This window comes from Otolemur garnettii, unplaced genomic scaffold (genome assembly GCF_000181295.1).
Source record: "Otolemur garnettii isolate 467f Iridium unplaced genomic scaffold, OtoGar3 scaffold00021, whole genome shotgun sequence".
Lineage (NCBI taxonomy): Eukaryota > Metazoa > Chordata > Mammalia > Primates > Galagidae > Otolemur > Otolemur garnettii.
The window spans coordinates 6,938,330-6,960,416 of NW_003852416.1; the positions used below are offsets into that span (position 1 = coordinate 6,938,330).

General features: G+C 39.2%; 1 protein-coding gene across 3 annotated transcripts in view; it reads right to left on the reverse strand.

Annotated features, from left to right (window-relative positions):
• The window catches only part of TRUB1 (TruB pseudouridine synthase family member 1), a 31,583-nt gene extending 27,145 nt beyond the window's left edge, over positions 1-4,438 (reverse strand). For all 3 annotated transcript variants that reach the window (XR_002772620.1, XM_003787144.3, XM_023511746.1), the window contains exons 1-2: positions 4,085-4,438; positions 515-613 (exon numbers count right to left, since the gene is read on the reverse strand). Coding sequence is in view for 2 of the 3 variants with exons in the window: in XM_003787144.3 (XP_003787192.1) it covers positions 515-613; positions 4,085-4,370 (385 nt within the window). In the remaining variant the exon portion in view is untranslated. The remainder of the gene's footprint in view (positions 1-514; positions 614-4,084) is intronic.
• Between the last annotated feature and the right edge of the window lie 17,649 nt (positions 4,439-22,087).

A 22,087-nucleotide genomic window follows, 5' to 3' on the forward strand; every position in this document is an offset into this window, starting at 1 on the left:
GAGGCAGGAGACTGGCTTGAGCCCAGGAGTTGGAGGTTGCTGTGAGCGTGATGCCATGGCACTCTACCCAGAGGGATAGCTTGAGGCTCTGTCTCAAAAAAAAAAAGGAAAGCTGATGCTTCTGCAAGCAGCTGAGGCATGGCAAACCACCCTTACCAGATAGGGAAGGGTGGGAACATTCCCCAAATCCAAGTTCCCAGTGCCAACCAAGGGCAAGCCTTGCAAGTAGGCCTTTCTAAAGGTAACAATTTCAGGCCTGCTATGCTAACACTTTTCTGCACAGATACAAATCTTTTCTCAAAGTCCCAGGAACACATGAGTAGCTATTTCTGATAATCTTATATACCTTGTAACATTTAAGGGCTTCTTTAGAAGATGCTGCTAAAAATCCAGTAGCTAAAACGCTCAGAAGTAGACTGAAAATGGGTGGCTTTAGTCAATCTTATCTGTTCTCAGTGAACACTTCTTTCTGATATTAAGTGACAGTTACATTAAGCTTCCTTTCATCTCTTACCCAGAACTCCTCGGGCGGCACTGTCTAGGGTCCCTCCATGCCCAATTTTCAAAGTCTGCTTTTTCCTCTTGGTCCATTCTGGAGAAGGCATTCCAGCTTCTATAAAAATAATTGGGATGGAAAAAGATAGAGTAGGAGCTCCATAAACACGAGGGGGTTGGGGAGGGTGTTTTCAAAACAAAAAGTAACGTACAAACTTAACGTATTACGACTTTGACAACATTACTAGCAAAGAACAGATTTTAAAATGTACAGCCATCCCTAAATTACAAAGAAATAGTATTCCAAAATTATTAGCTATCTACAAACTAGAATTAGAATTCATTCTCTAAGAAAAGATATTTTTAAAAAGTGAGTAAATATCCAGGCTAACCGACAAAAATACAGTAAATTCTCAGTAGTAGCATGCTGTTAGAGAATGATGAAGTTGGTTTTAATGCAAAAAGCTAATTTTTAAAGTCCTCAATTTCCACTTCCAAATCTCTTCCATGTTCTAAGCTGGTACCTCAGCATACCTTAGTATGGGGGTACATCTCATACTAAGTTTCCAAACTACCTGTATTCAAGTTCCTCCCTTCTAATTGAAACTTCCAATCCATTAAGGAAGCTATTCTTAACAAAAGGTTATGTGGGATGGAGGTAACACTTAAGTTGCTTCTTAATTTCTCAAGCAATCTGGCTTATCTCATATTCCCGTCGTAAAGATAAAATGAAATAGGGTGGCGCCTATGGCTCAGTGAGTAGGGCGCCAGCCCCATATACCAAGGGTGGCAGGTTCAAACCTGGCCCCAGCCAAACTGCAACCAAAAAATAGCTGGGTGTTGTGGTGGGCACCTATAGGCCCAGCTACTCGGGAGACTGAGACAAAAGAATCGCTTAAGCTCAGGAGTTGGAGGTTGCTGTGAGCTGTGTGATGCCATGGCACTCTACCAAGGGCAACAAAGTGAAACTCTGCCTCAAAAAAAAAAAAAAAAAAAAAGATAAAATGAAATAATGTTACCTGAAAGTGTTCGGGAAACCACAAAACACTAGAGATTGTTGATGATGATGGCATCATTTACTGAGAGAATTCTAGCTACTGGACTTCACATGAGAATGGAGAGAAGAGTAGGAACTGCTGTACTGATCTATACCCACCCCAAACTCATCAAACCTACCTTATCACCACTGACACTGAGAAGACAAAAAAACAGAACCAACCAAATAAATAAATAAATGACAAAGAAAAGATAAGGAGAAAGCAAAGCAACAGTGGAAGAGGAGAAGCCAGATTAACTGGCCAAAGGGATTTGCTGGGTTGCTCAGCCTCTCACCATAATTAGTACTTCACTGAGTCAGAAACCGTCTCCGGGACACAGTCCTGGTGTCACTCCCTGATTACATCACCATGCCTGAAAGGACCTAGACTTCAAACATTGACCTAGACCAGCGGTTCTCAACCTATGGGTCATGACCCACATGAACTGTATTAAAGGGCCACAGCATTAGGAAGGTTGAGAACTACTGATCTAGACTCAGACTTGCAACCCATCACGATCTCTCATCCATGAATTTACAGAAACATTTTGGGGAATTCTTTGTATTTTCAACTTGACATTCCTTGAAGTATGAAGGCTTCATAAATACACTATCTTCCTCTTGTGTCCAGATTTACCTCCTTCTAACTTACAGACACATGGCCTCTACTACATTGGAATTTGGTTCACCCCACTGAACCAAACATTCATGAATATTATTAAAGTCTTTTCCAGCTATACAATTCTGGTATGCTGCAAGCCTTGAAGGATCCAAATAGACAATGAAAAGTGGGGGTTGTACTATGACAGAAATCAATCTATGGAAAGACAAGGAATGTTTAATTAGAGGCCATGACCATTGATTGCGGCCTAAATCGGTGGTCATGAGACATAACAGGCATCAGAATGAGGCATCTTGAAGAATCTTTCCAGGTAATTCTGACAATGAATTAGAATGACATCTGGGAAGCCCCGGTCTAGCCAACATAAATACCGAATAGGCCAATCACAGTTGTATATTCTAAACAATATTGAAATGGAGGATAATGAGAATGTCTACAGCTGAATGAGTGGCTTCTAGAAGGCGGCCTAATAACACCCTCAAGACAATCTGTTTTAACTAAGTTTAAACAAGAAACTTCAGTTCCTGTAGGCAGATTAGCCAGAAGTCCAGGATATGGCTTTGATTCTGTCAAAAATTTGTCTGAATCGATGGTAATTGCTATTTTGAGGAACAAAAAAGCCATACTTTAGCTAACAAATCAGGAATGCAGTAATTCTGTGAAGGTGAAAAGCTCTATGATGACACCACAATGCTTATATGCCTCACTTCCACATCTACCACATAACCCATTCTTACAGGCAACAAAGTATAAGTGAAGCATAACAAACAAGTAGGTACAACAATGGAATTAAAAATCTGCAAGAGTGTACCTATTTGCCAATAAACATTTACATCTATATTGTGCCAATTATAATTAACAAATTCCCATCACAATAATTTGGTTTTGCAATTGCACTTGTACCCCATGAATATATACAAATAAAAAATCATTTTCTAAAAAAGGAATAATTTGATTAAAAAAAAGTGTAAAGTGTGCCAGAGAATACTCAACAACTTAAGAAAGATCTTGTATTGGTTTAAAGGCAGGACAAGATAGTGCCAAACTCTGGACAACCTTGAATAACCTGGCTAAATAGTTTTGCCACTAAGACTGCAAAAATTAGCAGGCTGTGAGCTCAGTTAGGGGAAGAGATGGTCTCTTTCATCCTCACATCTCTACAGGCCGGCACAGATCGGACTTATGGCATGTGTCCAACAAATCTAGGTTCCTTGATGCCTCTGTGTGAAATGATGTACTGGGTTGATGAACTGTGTGATTCTTCTGGCTTTGCTACTATCTTTCCAGTGTATATGAATAAACAAATTAAAGAATGCACTTAGAGAAGTTATCAAGTTACATTTACTGTTCCTCAAAATGTGGTCCGTAGACTACTTATACTAGTAGCACTGGAGCAACTGTTTCAAAATGCAATTTCCCAAAAACATCCCCGACACTAAGAATCACAATCTGACAGGGCAGGGATTAGGAGTTTGCATTTGTGTAAGAGAACTTAAGTAATTCTTATGCCCACTAAAATGTGGGAAAACAGTGTATTAAGTCTTAGCAAAGTATATTATCTGCATTCACAATGTATTTTTAAAAATGCAACTTTTAGAGTACAGAGCCAGAGCTTCCTATAGGTTGGGTCCATCCACAGGAACCAAATAAGGCCTCTTAAGAGATCCGATTACAGAAAATTGGTCCGCATGACCAAGGGCCACGGTTTATTGTGTAAGTATTGAAAAATACAACTGCCAAGAAGGCTACAGGAGTTCACGCCAGGGCAAGTCCAAGCCTGAGAGGCCCCAGATTTCAGTGCAGAGCTAATTCAGTGATCGTTCTCCCTTTCCCTTCCTGTGATCTCTTGAGCCATGAGCATCGCAAAAGGCTCAAAATGCTCCCCTCTCGCGTCGACTGCCTCACCCTGGTCCCCATCCGGGCCGCAGTACCTGCCAGCAGTTTTTCCTTCAACCGATTCAACAGCTCGGCTGAAGTGGGCCCTTTGGGCTTGTGCACGGCGAACACGCCGCTCAGGGACAGCAGCTTAGTAGCTAAAGCGGCCTTGGAGACCCTAGCTTCGGATCCGGTCCTGGCCGCGGCCGCAACTGCCGCCGCTGCAGCCGTAGCTGAAGAGGTCGCAGCCATTCCTGCGGCTGTTCCTGCAGTTTCAGGGACTGGGACAGTGTCTACCTTCAAAGCCGACGATAACACCGCCACCGCCCCGGTAGCGGCCATGCCTTCTGTAAGCAGACCTATTTTTCATTCTGGAGGCGTGCGCTGATGACGCAAAGAGCGCGCCTGACCTATCCTTCCCGCCGAAGGGTCGCAAGGGTTTCTGGGGATTGTAGTTCATAGCTTTCCTATTCGAGCCAAAGTTTTGTGCTGTGAGAGTTCTGGGGGAGTCCTTTTTCTCCTAAAACCCGTTTTTTACGTAGGCTTAGTTCCGTGCTTCAGGGGGTAATTTAGAGTTGCAGTCCTAAACTTTCGACCCCAAATACCAAGTCTGTATATTTTAGGGAAGAAATCTCTTCATATCCGGTAGCATCCCCATCTCGGGAACTAAGAGGACCCAACACCCAAGAATAAAAAACTAAAAATAGTGACTTTTGTTGTGGCTTGCAAAGATCCATGGCTCCCTGCGCTGACTGGTTTATTCGATCTATTGTGCTCTTGGATGCACGGTTTAGAATTAAAATATATCCAGATGTAAGTTCTATTGGACCAAGGAACCTCTTATCTTGTTCACTGCGGTATCTCAAATGCCTCACACCTACTGTTGGAGACAGAGTCTCAAGATGTTGCCCTCAGTAGAGTGCTGTGGCGTCACAGCTCACAGCAACCTCAAACTCTTGAGCTTAAGCAATTCTCTTGCCTCAGCCTCCCAAGTAGCTGGGACTACAGGCGCCTGCCACAGTGCCCAGCTATTTTTTGGTTGTAGTTGTCATTGTTGTTTGGCAGGCCGGGGCTGGATTAGAACCCGCCAGTTCTGGTGTACGTGGCCCTAGTCGCTGCACTACAGGCACCGAGTCAGTGCTGATTTTTAATACTACCTCTTCTGAGTTTTGTATTCCTCAGTACACATTGCTTAGGTATCAAAAGACGTTATTGCAATTCACAAACTTAAACTACTTTAAATTTGAGAACTTTTCTCTAAAAGTCACTCACTTACCAACAAAATTGAGGAACATTGTTTTGATCCTAGCACAAGGCAAAATGGAGAAAAATTTTTCATTGTACTTCTGCTTCAGATACATTAAATGCTATCATGAGTACTGTGAGACAGATAAAGTTCATCCTTACTGTTCTCCCGGTTTCCTTACAGCCAGATTTTCTCATCATCCTTTTCAACATTAATATCTAGTATCCTAACGATGCCTCTTACCTGCTCAGAATAAACAATGATGGACCTCCATTTGAAATTGCTCCCATTGATGCAACAAACCCTTGAAAAATCAATCATTTCAAATACAATATTTATTTCTTCTTGTATTTTCTCCCTTTCTCATTTCAATAAGATCACCAGACTCTAATTACATTTTTGTCTGGGGCACACAACGAGGTAAATGTATGTAATGCCATACCACCATACACTTAAGTTGGTAAATGGGAATTTTTTTTTTTTTTGAGGGCTATTTTACGGAATGGAAAGCTGGAAGTCACCTGCGCTCGTGATCTTATTAGAAAAGCCTAAGTGAACTGAAAAGTTTAGAGGTCTAGAAGGCCAAAAGAGAAGAAAATTGTTTTGCTAATAGCAGAGAGAAACCAAAAGATTGGCATTGTCACATGATTAGCGGAGGGAATAGCGGCACCTGAGGAGCAAGGTATCTTTTAGCCTCAGCAAAGATTGCTGTGTTCTCTTTAGGTCCGTCTGGACGTTCCTTGGTTCCCCGGTTCCAAGTGTAGAGTGAGAACTGGTACTGAGCTGAATCAGTGACTGAGTGGGCCCAGATACAGAACAGTCTAACACAGGTTATTACAGGAAAAAGAAAGAAGGTGTACAAAATGAAAGTGAAGAAGGAAGCTACACAAAACGGCACAAAGTGAAAATCCTGTCTCAGAGAAAGAGGAACAGGTCACTCTTTAGGGAGTGAAGACCCTTTTATATGCTCACTAGTTAGTCCCACCTTTCTCCTGGCAGGATTGGGTGTTGTTTCCACCTTCTGTGGTGATTGACAAGTTGGGGGTCATATAACAGATTAAATAAGTTACATAATAAGATTAAATAAGTTACATTGCATACTTATGTTACATAATTACATAATAAGTTAGTTATATAACAGTTTCCCTTTCTATGCATGCATCTTCCCCAGAATTCTTCAGGGAAGCTACACCTGTGCTATGCTAATTAGATGCTAATGAGATCTAAGTTAGTTAAAGGTCTCTAGGAACTCCTTCCCATGTATGTTCCCACTAGGGAACAGTTCCTAGCCGCAATTTGGTTCCTACCCACAATTCAGTCCCAGCTGTCTGCGCTTGGGCGCTTCCTTGCCACCTGTTTATCTTCCACTAGACCTAATGCCCTTAACATACAAGCAGAAAGTCAGGGACTTGAAGGGACGGTTACAGGCATGAATGATGATGACATCGAGATTGGAGACCTTTTCTCAAACAGACATCAGCAAGCTTCCCGAATTCTCCTGTGACTCTGAAGTAGAAGATGCAGAGAGGGCAGAATTAGGGATGACAAATAATGCTTACATTTGAATTCTCCATAAGCTCAGCTCAGAACGAGACTCATTTGATTTTAAAAAGACCTCGTATGCGGAGGGTGGTGAGTTCAAACCTGGTCCTGGCCAATATTGCAGTTAAAAAAAAAAAAGAATTACATGGAAAAAAAGAAAGAAAGAAATGGATATATCTTGCACATTTGATTTGTGGGAAGCTAGGGTACAACAAAATTAATTCTGCTCTGCTATGGAATTTGCATTCTTAGCATCCGAAGCACCCAGCTCTAATTTTCTAAGGTCACCACTGTCTTTCATATTGGGCAAGCCTTGAATTCACAGGTCATCTTACTTAACACATGTATGAGTTAGGACTCTTTGGTTAGAAGGAGCAGGACCCGATTCAGACCAGCTTGGGGGTGGATGGTGGAGAATGTATCAGACGCACACTGGAATACTATTCGGAAGCTGAGATGTGCTCCCTCTCCTCTCTCTCTGTCTCTCTCTCTCCCTTTCTCTGTCTCTCCCCTCTCCCACCTTCCCCCCTTTTCTATCTTTCTGACTGCATATCTTTCTTGATTTATGACATCTTCATTCTTTTCTCTTCTAACAGACATTTTTATCTACTCCTTGTTCCATATCCTTGTTTTAAACCTGTACCAAGGTCTTGAGAAAAGCATAGTTTTTAAAAGTTTGGAGAAAAAGATGGACATGTGCCATCTTTCCATGATTTCCATCATGAAATTTGAGAGAGCTGGAAAACTCTATAAAAATCTCCTATTTACACAATTCAAAAGCATCCTAATAAGGAATAAAATGGTGAAGTAATTAAAGAAACTAGTGTTTGGTTGTACAAGGAACTCTTGCTGTGAGCTGAGGAGTCTAAAGGAAATATAATATGGTACCTTTAAAAGCAGGCTTCTAAAATATTTGTCTTTCTAAGATATAAGTATCTGTAATGTTTTAATTTTAACCATACATTCTTTTTTTAATTAGGAAAATAGTAGCTATAAAATAAATCTTAAAATTAAGCACAGAATGTGGGGGGTGTGTGTGTGTGTGTGTTTTAAGGCAGGCTAGATAATAAAAGGCTAGAAATTATCACAAACACATAGGGGTATGGCCAGAAAACCTAATATCCAAAGGATTTGAGATAAGGAAAAAAAATCCCAGAGATGGTAAAAGAAAACAAAAATGAACTTTGAAAATATGAGTAGATCAAAAGAAAGAAAGAAAAGATCAAAAAAAAAGATAGATACACTGCTTAATAAAGGTATTTTATCTCCCACTTTCCCTGTCTTCTCCATCAAAGAAAATGATTTTTGGATGGAAATCAGGACAGCAAACAATTGACAAGAAGAGAATGACGTCTATGAGAGTGCAAAGATTTTAAGAGGACATCCCCCTGTAGTAAGTGAGGTTGGATCTTCTGGTCCTGGCAATCTTGTACTGGGTGGAATGGGGAAATAACAGAGCTTGCCAAGAGATTGCCTAAAGGAACAAACTTTTGTTAAGTAGTTGTTATGTTTTGACATTTAGCATTTTCTTCAGTGTTTCTAGTAACTCTCAAGTTATGTTTGTGGATAAAATAAAGCGTAGACGGGGTGCTGGAACCTCACAAAAGGAAGGTATTATTATTTTTATCCCCTGTTTTACAAGTCAGGAAACTAAAACTAAATGAGGTTAGATAATTTGATCAAGGACACGTAGCTAGCATAGAGTAAGTGGATGTGTCAGGAGTCTTCAAGAAACCACAGCCTGGATTCACTAGAAAGACTGGAGGGTTCAGAAAAGCTATCATACTCATGGCTACAGTTTGTTTTAGTGAAAGGATACAAATTAAAATCAACAAAAGGAAAAGGTATATGAATAAAGTCAGTGGAGTCACATGCATAGCATTTAATTCTCCTTCCATAGCAGTGAAGTGTGACATATGAGAAGTGTTGCCAATCAAGGACGATCACCTGAGCCTTGATGTCCCGAGTTTTTATTGGGTATCAGTCATGTAGACACAGTGCCTGCATGACTGACATTAGCCACTCAGTCTCTAGTCTCAGAGGTTAAATTGATATAGCAGTGGCCCACAAAAGCATTCTTGGGCTAGATGAGGTGGCTCACACTTGTAATTCTATCATTTTGAAAGGCTAAGACAGGAGGATTGCTTGAGGCCTGGAGTTCAAGATCAGGCTGAGCAAGAGTGAGACTCCATCTCTACAAAAAATAGAAAAATGAGCTAGATATGGGTGAGTACCTGTAGTCCCGCCTATTGGGGAGGCTGAGGCAAAAGGATTGCTTGAGCCCAGGAATTCAAGGTTGCAGGGAACTATGATGATGCCACCATAGCCTGGCAGAGAACGTGTCTCAAAAAATAATAATAATTCTTATCAAGCAGGACATTTCAAAGGCTCAGAAGTTGTCTCTGAGGAGGCATCAAAAGGCTAGTTTTTTCTTTGGAATGCACAGAGTTTGAGTATCCCAAGCTTGCTGGGTTAACCCTTTACTGGACAGTAGATAAGCTGTCACCAGAGTTGCCTCACTCCAAGTCCTTCTAAGTCTGCTACAACTACTGCAAAAGATCCTGCAGGAATAATGGAGATCTACTTCTGGAATAATTCCAGAAGACACAATTTGGGTATATATTATTTCAATTTTTGATAGGAATTTAAGGAAGATTCAGTAAACTACAAACAATAAGTCTGCACAAGATTCTAGAGTAAGTTCCTAATAAGATAATTGTATAAAAAGAAAGTGGCGATCACAAAAAGCCAGAATGAGTTTAGTAATTCAACAAGCATTTATCAAGAATGCACTATGTGTAAAGTATTTGGAATTTATCATAAGCAAACAATCCCAATCTCTGCTTTCATAGAGTTTAGAATTCAGCATTCACTAATCTTCTACTACATCTCAGCTGTAAAAGGCAAAGTTCTTACCTTTAGAATAGGGTGACCAGACGTCCCGCTTTTGAACAATTTGCCCTGCATCCGTGGCGTTTTTAAAAAGTCCTTTTTTTAGAAAAGAATACACGAACGGGCAGGAACAAGAAGGGAATATACGGTTTTCGGCTGCCATGTAGCTATTTCGCCAGAATATGAGTTTTATATTATTTTTGTTAATTTTATAATGTTAAACTGTAATAATAACAAATAATTGGTGAGAAGTGATTATCGAGAACTGCTTATCAAAGTTTGCATTGTTGTCAGGCCCTGCCCAGCCGGGTCCCCCACCCCTCCCCCGCCCTGCCCCCCCCATGTTGTCCCACCTTACGGATTAAAATCTGGTCACCCTACTTTAGAACTCCTTTCAAACAGATCATATAATACTAGCACAGTCAGTTTTTTGTATGTTCACTGTTCTGGTAAGCAAAGAAAATCAGTAACCATGGTTTATCTGCAATTAAGCAAGCTGTTTGATAAGTTTTATCATGATATTCTCAAGAACAAGATCATGAAATGTGAGCATTGTAAGGAAAGTTACATAGAATAGCTTTTGGAAAAGAATAGTGTTTAAGGGATTAATGTCACTTGAAAGAGATATTTCTAGCATTGTGGAACAGGGCAGCATCAGGGGCCCCTGTCCTGGCCAAAATTCAAGTGTCATTGACTTGGATGAAGATATAAAAAGTATATTCTTTTTATATCATCATTTGCTATTGACAAGAAGCTGGGAAAGGAGAGTAAATGCATTTGAGGACAGAAAGAACTTCCCAAAAGATAAATTCTAAGCATTTACTGTGGGCCAGGCATAGTAATTAATGCATAGTTTCATTTAATCCACATGAAACTCATCTAGCAATCCTGAGCAGTATTATCATCATTTAAGAGGAAAAAATTGAGGCTCAAAAAGATTAAGCATCTTTTTGATGTTCTACAAGTAATAAGTGGCTGCTAGATTTCGTAGAACCTGGATTTGCCTGAATCCAAACCCTGTAATCTTAACCAGTACCCATATAGATAGGTTAGAGAGATTGGAGAGCTAGGCTGAATTTAAATGAGTTTTTACAGATTTGATTGTTAGGTCCTGAATATGAATGCTAAAAAAAAAAAAAAAAACAGTATTCAAAGGTAGGTCACAGAAAACATAACTTAGAATTAACTCAAATGAAAAGGTCTTGGGGATTGCAGTCCACAGTGAGCTTTACATGAGGGCAGTATAAGCTTTGGGTGAGTATGAAATGGCCACCAAAGTAGCTAATGTAATTTGGGGAGCAATAACAGAATTATCATGTCTAGACTGCGGGAGTTGTTATCAGGTTCTGATAACACGACTGACTCTAGGCAGTAGCTCCTATTCCAGGTCTGATCCTATCTCAAATATGTCTTGTCTTCTGCCTTTGTTAAAAAGGCAATCCAATCAACTATCCTCAGGAGGGTGTTCCGTGGAATCAACTAAAAGTGCTGCTCTTTGTAGGTCAAAACATTTGCCGATCAGCAATTTCAATCTAATATTAACACCTGATGATAATTTGGTATGTCACTCCTCCAGGGGCACTCGCATGTTAGCTGAGGAATCCCAGAGCCAGTGGTCCAGATTAGGAAGAGGAGATACTTATGGACCTGGAGCCGTTCTGGTGCTTGCCAAATCCACCATTACCAACCTACATTTTCTTGACAGTTTATTCCATTAAGCTATACCAATACCTCTTCATGGCATTGTCAAACCACGTCCGTTCAAATAAATTAATGTTCCTATCTCAGCTGACTCATTTGGCAGTAAAGCCTAGGCCACCTTCCAGGGCATTAGCTGGCTCACACAACCTCTCTCAAAAATATACAGCACATTTTCACATTAATAAGCAGAAAGAAGCAGTATGCCCTCCCTCCTCTAGGAGTTTAGAATAAAACAGATGTGAAAATGTCAATGGAAAAGATGGGGCATGATGTATTAAGGCCTGGGAGGATAAAGGCACTTTACGATATTTAAAATAAGAGTACTCAAATTTTTTACTTTTAGGTCCATAATGAAATCCCTGTGATTATTCCTGAGCTCTTGGAACATTCATCCAAATCATATTTGATTCCCTACAAGTATACAATGTTACCAAGGGGCATGCAGGACATTAAATAAAGTCTCAAATTAAACAGATACATACAATTATAAATATGAAAATTTTACTAAATTGCTTTAATAGCATAAATATTTATAGTTTAATGTATACACATATTTTATACATGTGATTATATATGTTAAGTAAATTACAACTACAACAGAATAGACTACTCTGGAGTTGATCAAATATTGTCTTTCATGCTGCCAAAATAGACTATATATGGCCCTTATGGTATTTTACATTCATTTGTTTGTTCATTTGTATAACTTGGTACAGTTTTTTATAACTCGGTATCAGTTTTTTTAAAGAGGTTCTGCAGATTTGGAGTATTTAAGACCATTCTATAATGACATTTCAAATGTAATGTACAAATTGTCTTCACTGATTAATTTACGCCATGGTAGGCTGGGAAAATGTCTTTCTGTGACTTCAGTTTTCTTTAAACGTTTAATAATGCTCTCCACTTGAGGAAGGGTTCCAGACCGGCTTCAGAGACAGAGGTGATGGATGTTTCCCATTATCAGGTTGAATGAAAAGCCTCTTACTTAGCATGGACCATGCCTGGAGGGCAACTGCGGAAGGCTTCACCCTCCGTCATTTTTTATCTCAAACTCTTGAAGCCTTCAACCTTTCCTATTACCACTTAATTGAATTTAGAAAATCATGATCTTTCCTTTTAATATTTTACAGGCTTTTAAATGTAAAATTGATTTGGGGAGAGGCCAGAGAAGGTTTGGATATGTTTCTCGTAATCTGTGATTTGGTATCTATTCCACAATTTAAAAAACATCTGAAAGTTTTGGCTAAGTTGGAAAATAAAAATACATTCCCATTCTTGGAGCCAAAGCATATCTGCCTAAATTTCATGATTCTTATGGTTAGCTTGCAGGATGGAAAAACATTTCAAAAGAAGCAAAGTTTGAGTATGAATCCTAAAATTACTTTTTACTACTTAACATCGAATTATATATTATATGATACATTTATCATTCTATGAACTTCATAATAGAAATCTCAATTTCTAACCTATACCCACTTCTTATATACACAATAAACGTTTTTTTTCCTTTCTATTCGACTAACCTACTTCGAACAGCATTCATTAACCATAAACACCTGATCATTCTTTCCCCCAGAAATAAAATTCACTTCTCCATCACAGAGTTTCTGCAGGAAAAGAAAACAATACTCTTTCAGTTCCCTCAGATTATTCATGTCAGGCTCTGTGGCTCATTCCTGTAATTCCAGCACTTTGGGGAGCCAAACGTAGTGAGGATTGCTGAAAGCCAGGAGTTCGACACTAACCTGGGCAACGCAGGGAAACTCCACCTCCACAAGAGATTCTTTCAAAAAATTAGCAGGGCACAGTGGCATGCTCCTGTAGTCCCAGCTACTGGGAGGCTGACCCAGGAAGATCATCTGAGCCCAGGAGTTGGAGGTTATAGTGAGCTATGGTAGGGCCATTCCACAAAAGGACCACACACAAACTCAACATGACTGGGCTTTGGACAGTTACTTAACCTCTGTCATCGGAACTTAAAAGTTCACGTCTGGTTTGTGAATTGCAATGAAACATCTGTCAGTGGCGGTATTGACTTAACTTTAGCATTCTCTGCTAAAGGGTATATCCTACCCAACAAATTTATCTTCAGTAATAAATATTCCAGGGGGCAACCCTCTCTCTCTCCCTCTCTCTTTTCTTCGATCCCCTCCCCAGGACCCTCTCCACACCATCCCTTACTTATGAGGGTTCAACTTAGAGTTTTTCAACTTTATGATGATACAAAAGCAATACCCACTCAATAGAAACCAAACTTTGAATACCCACACAACCGTTTTGGACTTCACCTTCAGGATAGCATTCAATAAATTACATGAGATATTAAACAGCTATTATAAAATAGGCTCTGTTTTAAATGATTCTTGCCCAAACATAGATAAATGTGCTCTGAGCACATTTAAGGTAGGCTAGGCTAAACTATAACGTTCAGTAGGGTAGGTACATTATATGCATTTTTGGTGTATGGTATTTTCAATTATAATGGACTTTTGGGGATATAAGTCCAATCAAAAGTCAAAGAGTATCTGTATACAATTTTTAGAATAATGATATCCTGCTGTCTATAATACTAAATAAATAATCCATAATTTATCAGAAATCTGGGATACCTATGGATTTCAAAAAGCTACAGGTCTGTGCAATTCATCCAACAGAAGGCAAAGCTCATATAGAAAGTGTCAGCCTTGATCCGTTTTGAAGTTTATAGCCAGCTTATTTTATTAAACATATGTATCTAGTATGTATATGTTTCATGGGCATGAATTTTATTTTCTGATTACTAGGAAGGTGCATTTAGCGCAGACTTCAGCATATAACGGATAGGGATTCCAGGCAAGAATTTTCAGACCTGGTGTCGCTTTATTGAGAGATGTCTTCTTTTCTGATAAATGGTTTTGAAAGCAGCCGTAGAGCCTTCCCCTTTCCTCACCTCCCCTACCTTGCAGAGTTGTCAGTGCACCTTCATAACCTGCTTGAAGAGAATTATAATCCGCAGTGTGACTTCGCCAGTCATTAATCTTTCTCTCATTTTAGAGGCCTGGAAGAAGAAATCCCTAGAGCATGTTTCTCCTGGCCTTGGAGGCATCCTGTTAGCTTCTTTAGTCATAGGTAAAAAAGCAATCCTGCCCTTTCACGGCTGGTCTCTGGAGGCAGGGCAGCCACGGCACTGATTCCTCAGATTTTTCCGCGGAGGTGTCATGCTTATCACCAACTGGCAGAAAATCAACCCTATCAACGGCACTTAAGGTGTCACTGTAAGCAGAAGATGTTTTCACAGCCAGGACATGGCTTTAAAACTAAAGAAATGACACATGCAGTTGAAATCTTAAATACATTATCATTTGGGGTTTCAGGGAAGAATTCCTTTAAAAGCTTTCATAAAATGGCATTTTCTGCTAGGAACAGCAGTTGTCACCAGTCACAATAACCACCTCCTTAAATGCATTACTTCCCTTAGAAGTCAGGAATAAGCCCATTCCGGTTCCTGGGTACATAAATTGTCCCAGGTGTCTGTTCCAAGTACCAAATGATATGTCTACATTCTGCCTAGAGACAAGCCCGAGAGAATCTTAACCCTGTATTATTCCCTGAAATCTTCCACCTTGGTAAGGTAAGGGACCCAACTCTCAATCCATGTAGTATGTAAATTATACCACTTAAAAAAGTATCAACTTCTGCCACTAAGTCCTGGGATCAGAAGTACTGGAAGGTTCACTGATATGTCCACACTTATCTCCTTTCTTAACCAAGACATGGACATTAAAACTCAGGAAACATTTATACCGTATGGCTCACTGGTTACTTTATTGGTCCATTCAACATGCATCAAGCACCTCCTGAAAACAGAGCCTTTGTTCCAGAACCCAGGATGGAGGACTTCTGGGGTAAATGTGGGCCCCAGAATGGCCCAGTGCTCACAAATACAGCATTAACAGGCTCGGAAAAGAGAAACAATCTGTTCTAGGATTCCTACTGGTATTGTTGGAAAATCACATTGGTAACCTACTAACATGATTTAAATGCTACGTATTTTATATTCAGAATGGCCTAACCCAGTGTTTCTTAAACTACTCCCAGTAAAGGACAAGTCCACTGTAGACTGATAACTTTTCTAAAATACAATATAAATTAATTAGTAGAAAATGAAATTTTATAAAGGCCCGAATATGATGCCACATTGATCATTATTATCATACATTGCTTAAATTCTGTAAAAGTTCCCAAGTGCTTATTCTCACCTTCTATATTTATTTCATTGCATGCTCATAACATGTGGTTCACTCCCTGGTGCTGGCCTATCGATCAGACTTTGAGTATCACCGACCTATACCATTGTTTTGTGCTTTCTATACCCTTATTTGCTTGAGGTGTGTACCTTTAGACATTGTGGTCAAGCCGAGATGTGAACGTTTCAGAAAAATCTTCCTTCAGAAGAGGAAAGATCTTTTCCTAGTGCAGAGCTCACCTTTTCCTTTCTAGAGAGGAAATATTATTGTGAAATAAACACAGGTTTTGGATTCAGTCCTGGGTTTAAGTCTCCATCTCTCATTTACTAGCTCTGTGACCTTTGGCAAGTTACTTAACTACTCTGAGCTTTTTTTAAATCTGTAAAATAGGGTGGTCAAATGCCTTCAAGATTGTTACAAAGATTAAATGCAATAATGTATAATGTGTATCTGTAATAAACTAAATATGCAATAAATGAACTTTTGTTGCTATAAATAGGCGCTCACTAAACTGGGAGCCGCTTTGAGCCAAGTTGCAAGGGAAGGAAAAGACGTCTTCTTCTTTGTATATGGCCCAGGTTAGTGTCCAACAATAATAAATACTTATGGGCGTAAAGAGAAAGGAAAGGGGAGGAGGGTACAAAAGAAGAAAGGAAGAGGAAAAAAAAAAAAAGAAAGCAAAGAAAGAAGGCAATGTCAATGGGGGTAAATCCAAGTTTTTTTTCCTTTAATGCATTTCAAAAAGTGCTTCATTATAACTTGCAGAAATTGGAACGGGTGAGCTGAAAATTCCTTGGTTAGCTGCCAGTGAGGGTTCAAAATGGGGTCACCATCTTTCATTTGGCATGGGACACCACTCACAGTCCCTGGACTATCTATCAGTCAGTGGGTTCTTAGTGAGCAGAGTACCCGGCATTATGCGAGGCGCAGAGTCTGGGGTGTGACAGTATGACTCCGGGGCACACCTATTTAATTGGAGATGAATTTAAAAAGAAAGATTAGATAGCTTGACATCATCTTGAAAACTTGAAATTGTTCATAGCCTCTAAAAGAGACATACTTGGCAGTTTTTTTCAGTGATTTTTAACATGTAACTTAAGTTGGGTGTCATTATTCCGGTTGATGTACCGGAGCGGAGCTTGCTTTGCAGACAGAAGCGGTGGGGTAGGCTAAGTGAGGTTATTTATAACTTGAGGATTGCTGATGGGAAGTGCAGAGTACTACAGCAGAACCTCCATCATTGACCACCTCCTTAAGTTGACCTAATTTTCATAGACTGGACATGTACCACACATACGTATCAGTACAGCAGGCCTAATTCCTTAGATTGACTACCTCCATATGTTGCCCAGTTTTTTACAGTCTTTTGGGTGGTCAAGCTACAGACCTTTTTTGCAGGTGACGTCAGTTATTTTGATGTGTGTTCTTGGAACCATGTGTTTTTTCAAAAAGGTTATAAACTGGCCACAGATGTGATAGGAAATGATACTGGTATTTGACTTTTTGTGGTTACAGGCTTTAACTGGGTAACCTGTAATCTAGTATTTAATGATTCATTTTAAGACTACCACCTTTTCTTTGCTTTTCTTGTCATAGCAAAGAATTGCAAATTGGAGAAAGAACATTTGTTTTCTTCCAAAGAAAGAATCACATTTGGCCCTTTTCAACATTCTTTAGAAGGCTCTATAACACAATGCTCTTTTTCTTTTGCTGACAAAAAAAGCTTTTCTGTAATTTTTTAAGTGCTTAACTTGGTACTTCCAGCGAGAAAAAAGATTTTAGTTTTTACTTAGACTAAAGTAAAATATTCACCTAACAGCAATAATGCAATGCTCTCCGCTGTGTGAACACTTAGTATGGTAATTACTTCTCTGGATAGAATTGATAATGACGGCTTTTCTCTGAAGTCATTCTCTCTTATTTCTAGGGATGAGGAAAGGAAAATGCACGCACTTGCCAGGGCACTAAGGAATCAGGCTCCATTCCTACATGGAATTCTAATTTTCATCATGTTGAATGTAAGAAGTTCTTTAGCATCCTTTAGCTCTGGATTCTTTAAAAAATTATTTCTTCAGTTAGATAAATCTTTCTAAACTAAATCCAAGAGGAGGTTAAATCCTAGAAGTTGATAAACTCAAAGGTATTTAATAAAGCTCTTTTCCCCTTTGATACATTAAACATTTGTAAGCATCAGGATTCTACATGTTTAATTAGCAACGTACAATGTAATGTCTCATCGCAAATCTCTGCGTAGTTCAGCCCATTATGAGGAGATAGCAAGCAGAGTCTGACATTAGAAGAATCAGACCGCCCAGGGGAAAATGAATGAAATACATTTTACAGCCCTTTGATTTCCTCCTAACACAGTGGGGCTTTGATTCCTGGTTTAGATTTAGAAGATTTATTATCATTCCTCTTGCAATAAAAATATACTCATTTTTCAAGTAGTAATGCCCTAATTAAGAATTGAGAAAGAAATTACTGGGACACAATGGAATGTAGGGCTTTAAGAGCTTTCAGAAAATTATCAATACAAACAACTGGTTGTTCAGGGCCAGCGATGGATCTTCTTTTGTTCTAGCAAGATATCAGAGAGAGAAATGATTTGTACAATTATCTTCTTTTGTCAGTGGTAAACAAAGATGGCGATAAGGACTTACCCTGACATACAAACACACCATTCATAGAGAGTGTCATTTATGAAAACCTTGGTGCAGAACTGGGCCCTGTATTGAGATTGTGATGAGCCCCAGACGTGCCCCTAAACTTACTGAAGGGAAAGTGTCCTGTGTTAAACACCATCTCTCGATTTTTCTTTTTTTAAACACAGATGTTTTTTTCTTTTCTTCTTATTTTTAATGACACATAATAATTGCATGTATTTAGGGATTACAGTTTGATATTTTGATACATCTTTACAATATGTAATGATCAAATCAGGATAATTGGCATATTCATCCCCTCAGACATTTATTATTTCTTTGTGTCCGGAACATTCCAAACCAGCTTTCTAGCTATTTGAAGATACACGATAAATTGCCACTTACAGTTTTGATTTCTTGATAATATCTGGAGACACCCAGATCACACGCCCTACCTAGATGTCCCTCTCATGACCTTTGTTCCTGAGTTAAGTCTTCAAAAATGAGACAGATTCAAGATGATTTCATATTGTTCAGCAATAGATCCAAATTATTTTGCCTCCTCTTCATTGTATTTTGCCTCTCTGAGACACAGATCTAGCTGTTTTATTGCCCAAATAAGCTGAAATACCACAAAGGGCATATTTTCATACATTTTGTTCTTAATAATCTCTACAGGCAAGGCCCAGGGAGCATGGAGACGTTGCAAGCTTTGGGTTTCTCTCCACCACTACTCGTCTCACACCTTTTCAATTTTAGGTGCTGCTGTCCTTTTACTTCCCTCACCCCCATCAGACTTTTCTTTGGATCCTCGTGTATACTAAGGTTCAAATAACTGACAACAACGTAACCCCAGCCTGGGGTGGGTGGGGTTCTCCACCCCCAGTGCACATCAGAATCACATGAGGATTCACGTGGCGTGGTCCCCTGCCACACTTAAGGAATCAGTCACTAAGAATGAGAACCCATAATTTTGATTTTTGAAAAGTTCATGAGCATTCCTGATTAAGAATTACCAACCTTCCATTGGAATCTACAGTTTAATAGGCTCAAAACCTGCAACTAAAGCCACTATGATCAACTGAAGAATTTTAAGTAGCTGTGAGAGAGAACTGTAGAAAGCTGAGAATTCCCCAGACACGATGGGTGGAGGGTTCTGGCTCCAAAGGTCTTGCCTGTAACAACTACATTTTTGTACACAATATAAAGATTTTACTAAGTTATTTTTTTTTTCCTGACTAAAAAGTGCATGTTCTTTACAGGAAACATAAAAAACATATAAAGAAGAAAATAATAATAATGCAAAATATAGAACCCAACATTTTGGTTTCATTTTGACTTCTTGCCATTCTTTGGGAATTTATATTTTTCATTTTTGTTTTTCACAAAATTGGCCTTATCTTTTCTGTATCATTTTCGGCCAGATAACATTCATTTTGTTCTACAAATGTCGGGTCTATATCTTCTCTCTTTCTCTCTCTCACACACAGTGTCTAATACCATGCCTCTATCGTTATGCACTCAATAAATATTGAATGAAAACAATGAATTCAGTGACCCAGTTTTGGTCTCCTTTTTGGGCCTGCATGTAAACATAGTAACAAGTATTATAATGATTTCTATTCCTTGCCTTCTCAACCAGCTTCTAAAAATAATTTTTAGGGTAATTATGGAAAAATAGAACTATTAAATACAAGTTGAATAGGTCTTCGCTCTTTGAAAATAACTAGGTGACAATTTTTAAATTAAAAAAAAATGTCTTCTAAGAAATAAGACTTTTGCTTCTACCTTAATTTCTTCTAAGGAGGATCACCTTAAATGTCATCAGTAGCTGCAGCCGTCAGGAATAGATTTGGTTGCATACATTAGTAACCCACATAGTAACAGTGGCTGGAATAAGAAAAAGCCCAGAGGCAGGAAGGCCATTGCTGGTACAGTGATTTCATGGTCAATTGGAGACGCAAGCTCCTTTCTTTCTGCTCTACCTTCCTTCATGTGTGGCTTCTCTCCTTAAAGTTATGTACAAACATGGCTGCTGGAGTTCCACCCTTTGCACCCATATTCCAGGTAGGAAAGAGGGAAGAACAGAAGAAGAGAGCATCTTGGCTGAGTTATGCCCTTTAGGGAGCTATCCCAGAACCCACATCCATCACTCTGTTTACAGCTCAGTTGAGCTGTCCTTTCAAAGGAGGCTAGAAGACACGGTCAATTGCTATAGAGAATACAATTAAGAAGAAAGAGAATAGCAGATACTGTATGGACAACTAGCAGTTGCTTCTACAGCAAATTATTTTATGTCATTTAACAGTTGCAATGTTTTGAATGGCAGAATACCTAATAATAAGTGTCATACACAGGACATTTTCTTCCTACAAACTGAGTCAGAGTGGCGGGGACTTAGTTCAGCTGCCCGAGGATGTTATCAAGGTCCAGGTACCTGGCATCTTTCTGTTATGCCAGTCATAATAAATCAATAATATCTTTCCATATAGTCAAAACGAAGACCAGATGACTGTATCCTGCCCTCACATTACAAATCCAAACATCAAAAGGCACAAGGTCTTGTTTGTGTCCCATCCATGAAGAAAGTTCCCTGAAGTCCTCCCAGCCAACTGACAGGGCAGCACATGACTGTGCTTAAATCAATCAATCAATTAGTGAGAGGAATGGACAATGCAACAATTAGCCAAAGAGTGGCTTGTCCCTCCCAGGATCTAGTATGTGGGAAGATAAATACTTGGAAAAAGAATGGGGTTTAATACCAAGGAAGAAAGGAGGTGATCAAGGGCATAAGGATGAGTGCTTACTGGATAAATAATTGTTCATGTTAGTATGTAAAACATACTCTGTTTTACAATTGTTCTAAGTAGTGCAGGCTTAGGAAATTCCATGATAGCTCACTCATTATATAAACAGCATTTTCTTTCAAAAGGGCAAAACACAAGCCTGAAATCAGGCAATGAATGAATCGTTAAACAGGAACACACAGGTGCAGATTTCCATTTCTATGGCTGTAGAAAAATAAAAGGAGTTACCTTTTTTTTTGAGAGAGAGAGAGAGCCAAGATGAAAAAACGAGTTACCTTTTGATGGATAGCATCAGTCCTCACAAAGTGGTACACTTTTAGCATTGTGTAAAATGCTGGAAAGTTGGAAAAAGTTCCAATTATTTTAAAACTAAAATCATCAATTAAAAAGTTAGGGAAAGTTCCAATTATTTAAAAACTAAAATCATCATCAAATAATTTGCATTTCTCCCACACAGATGAAAATACATTTTTATTGGATGTTCCATTTAAACTGTTAAGGACTTTAGTCAATGTAAAATTATCCTTTTCTTTTTCCCAATGATAGCATTGTTTGTGTACTGTGCTGTATGTAGCCCCCATCTCTTGCCCCCCAAGTGAGGCAACACAGACTCATATGCTGAAGGTTTAATGTCCTTAGTTCCAAGAAGAAATACTTGGCTTGAATTCACAAAACCTAGGCCCATGGGTGTTCCAGATCCTAGACTGGGGAAGAGGGTGTTTCTGGGAATTGAGGAAGAGATGAGTGGACCCACATAGGAGCACTAATTTCCTGGAGTAATAGGGGGGTAGGGCATGGTGACCAGGTCTATAAGATATGAGGTCCATTCCCATCCTGCACTTTGGCGGTAATTGGTCATCTGATTATGTCTAAATAGATGTATGGAGATTGAACTCCTTGTATTATAACCTCAAAAGCAACCTCTGGCCAACAGAAATTTTTGTGTCAGCATTTTTGGAGCCCACTCAGTGCACTATTGTGTGGAAACAAAGAATGTAGTCGG